The 5,311-nt window shown below is 42.6% G+C and overlaps 1 protein-coding gene across 2 annotated transcripts in view; it reads right to left on the bottom strand.

Moving 5' to 3' along the window:
* The window catches only part of TGM5 (transglutaminase 5), a 61,977-nt gene that overhangs the window by 51,624 nt on the left and 5,042 nt on the right, over positions 1 to 5,311 (bottom strand). The window contains exons 2-3 of one of the 2 annotated variants that reach the window (XM_006831723.1): positions 3,799 to 3,978; positions 3,442 to 3,687 (exon numbers count right to left, since the gene is read on the bottom strand). In XM_006831723.1, the coding sequence (XP_006831786.1) occupies positions 3,442 to 3,687; positions 3,799 to 3,978 (426 nt within the window). The remainder of the gene's footprint in view (positions 1 to 3,441; positions 3,688 to 3,798; positions 3,979 to 5,311) is intronic. The other variant, XM_006831724.1, reaches the window with a different exon arrangement.

Below are 5,311 nucleotides of genomic sequence, written 5' to 3'. Positions count from 1 at the left end.
TTTTTTCTTCAGTTCCCCCAGCTTGAGAAATGCTGACCGTGTTCTTCCCTTTTCGTTTTCTAATTCCAAATCTTTGCATATTTTATTATAGTATTTGGTTTTATCTTCTCGAGCTGATCTTTGAAAATTTCTGTTAAGCTCTTGGACCTCTTGGAAGCATTAGAGAACTTGAAATACTTACTGACTGATAAAGACCAAAGACTACACCTCAATGTAAAGAAAACAAAAATCTTCACAAATGGACCAATCATGAAAAGCAGTGAAACTATTGAAGACTTAATTTAGCTTGGATTCACAATCAATGCTCATGGAAGCACCAGTTAATAAATCAGACATTGTATTGCATTAGACAAATCTGTCACAAAAGACCTCTTTAAAGAGTTAAAAGAGCAAAGATGTCAATTTGAGGACTAAGGTACACTGACACAAGCCATGGCATTTTCAATGGCCTCAAATGCATATGAAAGTTGGACAATGAATAAGCAAGACCACAGAAGAATTAATGAGTTTGAATTATGGTATTGTAAAAGAATAGTGAAAGTACCATGGACTGCCAGAAAAGCAAACAAATCTGTCTTGGAAGAAATACAGCAAAAGTGCTCCTTAGAAGTAAGGATGGAAGTACATTGGACATGTTGCCAGAAAGGGCTGTCCCTGGAAAAGGACATTATGCTTGGAAAAGTGGATAGTGAGGGGAAAAGAGGAAGACTCCCAACAAGATGGATTGACACAGTGGCAGCAACAATGGGCTCAAGCATAATAATTGTAAGGATGGTGCAGGACTGGGTGATGTTTTACTCTATTGTGCATAGGGTTGCTATGAGTTGAAACCAACTCAATGACACCTAACAACAGCAACAACACTTTAAAAGTTTATATTTGCAAAGTGCTCACACAAGTAGTAATGACTAGGATGCCCAAACAATGCTTGTACAAGAGTGCAGGAAAAGGACTGTTGTTGTTAGGTGCCATCGAGTCGGTACTGACTCATAGCAACCCTATGCACAACAGAACAAAACACTGCCCAGTCCTGGGCCAACCTCACAATTGTTGCCACGCTTGAGCCCATTGATGCTGCCACTTTGCCAGTCCATGTCCCTCGAAGTCTTCCTTTTGTTCTCTGACCCTCCACCTTACCAAACACGACATCCTTCTCCAGAGACTGGTCCCTCCTGACAATATGTCTGAAGTATGAAATGAAGTTTGACCATCCTGGCCTCCAAGGAGCACTCTGGCTGCACTTCTTCCAACACAGATCAGTTTTGTTTTGTTTTTGGCAACCCATGGCACTTTCAATATTCTACTCCAACACCATAACTCAAATGCATCAATTCTTCTACAGTCTTCCTTATTCACTGTCCAGCTTTCACATGCATAATGAGGTTATTGAAAATACCATGGCTTGGGTCAGGCACACCTTAGTTCTCAAGCTGACATCTTTGCTCTTCAACACTTTAAAAAGGTCTTGTACAGCCGATTTGCCTAATGCAATATGTCGTTTGATTTCTCGACTGCTACTTCCATGAGTGTTGATGATTGATCCAAGAAGAATGAAGTCCTTGACAACTTCAGTCCTTTCTCTGTTGATAGAATGTTGTTTATTGGTCCAGTGGTGAGGATTTTTGTTTTCTTTACATTGTGATGCAATCCATACCAAAGGCTATGGTCTTTGATCTTCATCAGTAAGTGTTTTAAGTCCTCTTCACTTTCAGCAAGCAAGGTTGTATCATCTGCATATCTCAGGTTGTTAATGAGTCTTCTTCAATCCTGATATTTTTCTTCATATAACCCAGCTTCTTGGATTATTTGCTCAGCATATAGATTGAATAAGTATGGTGAAAGAATACAACTCTGCTACACACCTTTCTTAATTTTATACCATTCAGTGTTCCCATGTTCTGTTCGAACAACTGCCTCTTGGTCCAGGTACAGATTCCTCATGAGCACAATTAAGTGTTCAGGAATACACACACATTTAACAATGTTGTCCATAGCTTGTCATGATCCACACAATCTAAAGCCTTTGTGTAGTCAATAAAGCACAGGTAAATATCTTTCTGGCATTCTCTGCTTTCAGCCAAGATCCATCAGACATCAGCAATGATATCCCTCATTCTACGTTCTCTTATGAATCCAGTTTGAACCTCTGGAAGTTCTCTGTCAATGTATGCTTGCAGCATTTCTGTATTACCTTTAGTAAAACATTACTTGCATGGGATATCAAAGATATAGTCTGATGATTTCCGCATTCTGTTGGGTCACCTTCTCTTTGGAATGGTGACAATTACGGCTCTCTTCTAGAGATTTGGCCAGATCAAATTTCTTGGCATAGATGAGCGTGTGTCTTCAGTGCCACCTCACTTTCTTGAACGATTCCCATTTTCATTCCAGCAATTCCTGGTGCCCTTGGTCTTTGCCAATGCCTTCAATGCACCCTGGACATCTTCCTTCAGTATCATTGGCTCTTGATCATATGCTACCTCTTGAAATGGTTGAACATCAACCATTTCCTTTTGGTACATTCATCTGTCAGTTTGTCATACTGTGGTGATTTGTGAGTCACTGTGACTCTGGAAGCTATGCCATAGGTATTTTAAAAACCAGCAGGTCACCCATGGTGGACACATTTCAGATGAGCTTCCAGACAAAGTCAGATTAGGAAGAAGGAGAGATGAACTACTTCCAAACATTTTGTCACTGAAAACCTTATGAATAGCAGAGAAAGAGACTGAGCATCTGTGAAATGGTGGGAATCCATCATGGGTTCACATGGATTCAAGTTTTGCTTTTTTGAAACTTTCTGGAATGCCCTCCCTCCCCTCATATAATTTTTATTTGATTTTGGTCAAAACTACCAATATGGAACCAGCAGATACGCAGGGCCAATTGTATTATAGAATCTCATGTGCTTATTTGATCAATGAAAGAAAATTTTTGTAAACCTACATCAGAAATGTTAATATTGGTTTCTTCTGGATAACAGAACTGAGAGACAGGGAGGATCTATTTTTTACCTTTTACCTATTGTTGTTGTTTTACCCTTTATTTATGCAAACATTCATTCAACAAATATTCAATGCACCACTGTGCTTATATCACTTTTATAATGAAAACCTTGTTACCTTAAAAATATATATGATGAAAATCAAATGGTAACAGTGGTCAGACTTAATTGGAATAATTTTATTTTTAAGTGAAGAGACTTGGCTTATAATTTTAAAATTCTAAACAATTCAAATTGCAAGGGCTTGTTTGTTTGCGTTTGGAGGTTTATCTTGCTGAGTCCATGGTATTAGAGGGAGATCTATGGATGGCCAGGGAGCAGAGGTCTAGAAATCTTTGAGCTCAGCTTTCTGTGGCAGCACTGTCAGACAGAGACAGAGGGATTCCCCTACCCACCCAGCCACCCTCAACCTCACCTCCCATAGGCGCCTGTCTTACCTGGACACCAGGGGTTGAAGAGCAGGATGAACTCGCCAATGTGGTAGGCTGTGACAGAGCCCTGAAAGGAGTCAATGTGAATCTTCAGAAGGTACCGACCCACCGCTGCCATAGGAGGGGCGCAGAGGCTCACCTCCAGAGAAGTGGCCCCATTGGACTCCAGCGAGGCGATCCAGGGACTGGGGCCACCATGACGTGCCAGACTGAACACGGCTCGAGTCCCCTTGGCCAGGTCTGGCAGAGGGCCTGTAGAGATGAGGAGCTAAGGCCCTCTGTAGTGATCTGTCAGTCCCCAGGTGCCCACTACATCCCCAACACACACACACATACAGCCTGTGGATCAGCTGGCATCCTCACCAGTCTCAGTCACAAAGATGATGTTGTCCAGGTCTGGTTGGAAGCTCCGGTTTCGGAAGTACAGGGTGATGTTGAAGGGCTGGCCTCGGCGAACAATGAGTCGGTCCACACTGATCTCCTCAGTGTGGTGCTGCATGTTGTTCCGGAAGCTTTGGAGGTCCGTGAGGGCCACCTTCAGCCCTGAATCAGGGCAGCCCAGGGCAGATAAAAGAGCAGGGTTGTAGCGTCAGTCCAATTCTGCCCACCCCTTACTAGCTGTGCAAACTTGAGAAACTAACTTAGCCTCTTTGAGCTTCGGTTTCCACGTTGGTAAAATAGAATCCACAACACCAGTATGAGGATTAAATGAGACTCCATACTCTTTCTGTCTTTTTCTCTCTTCCTCCCTGCTTCTTTGACCTTCCACCCTCTTCTTCCTGACACACTCCCTGAGGTGCATGGTTTCCTGCCTCTGTCCAACTCCTCTTGGGGTCTGGCCAAGTTTATTTGCTCCGTTCAGTTCAGCGTATCACCAGATTCACCCTGGTATATGATTTTTATAAATAAATGAACAGTCTCATTCTAGCCTTCAGATATGGAAACAAGTCCCTGAATTAGCTGTCCCTGGCTTAGCTGCTCTTCTTTTAGCAATTTACTGGCTCTCTGGCTACCATTAATATCATGTGCCCAATGCCCTGGGAGATTGGATGCTGAAGACAAAGAAAAGCCCATTTTCAGCCTTCTAGAACTTTTGCTATAACATAGACTGACTTCACTATGCTCTGACTGAGACTTCTCAAAAGGTATTCATTCTGAACTTCTCTGTGTTTGGCTACAGCCCTGTGATAGTCCCCCAGCACCTGGACTCACATCTTTGAGTCAGAATTGACGCACCCCTCTCCTCCTCAGCCTGTATCCATTCACATGTTACCAGCTCCCTTCATTCAGCTATCCCTCTTCCACAATGTAATTTCAACCTCCTCTCCTCACTTCTCCACCACTCATCTGTCAGTTTGTCATACTGTGGTGGCTTGTGAGTTGCTGTGATTCTGAAAACTATGCCACCAGTATTTTAAATACAAGCAGGACCACTCATAGTGGACAGGTTTCAGATGAGCTTCCAGAAGAAGACAGACTAGGAAGAAGGAGTGACGAACTACTTCTGAATATTTAGTCACTGAAAACCTTATGAATAGCAGAGAAATACTGTCAGATACAGTGCCGGAAAATGAGCCCCTCAGCGTTGGAAAGCACTCAAAGTGAGACTGGGGAAGAGCTGCCTCCTCAAAGTAGAGTTGACAGTGATGATGCAAACGGAGTAAAGCCCGTGGGAGAAACGCCTGCGGGACCTTCATTTGCTGATGGGGCACAACTCAAAATGAAGAGAAACAGCTGTAAACATCCATTGAAAATCGGAACATGGAATGTATGAAGTATAAATCTGGGAAAATTGGAAGTTGTCAAAAATGAAATGGAACACATAAACATCAATATCTTAGGCATTAGTGAGCTGAAACGGACTGGTACTGGCCAT

The sequence above is a fragment of the Chrysochloris asiatica genome, unplaced genomic scaffold, assembly GCF_000296735.1.
Source record: "Chrysochloris asiatica unplaced genomic scaffold, ChrAsi1.0 scaffold00004, whole genome shotgun sequence".
Taxonomy (NCBI): Eukaryota; Metazoa; Chordata; class Mammalia; order Afrosoricida; family Chrysochloridae; genus Chrysochloris; species Chrysochloris asiatica.
The sequence above is the reverse complement of the archived record's forward strand: the minus strand, read 5'-3'. Positions and strand labels throughout refer to the sequence as shown.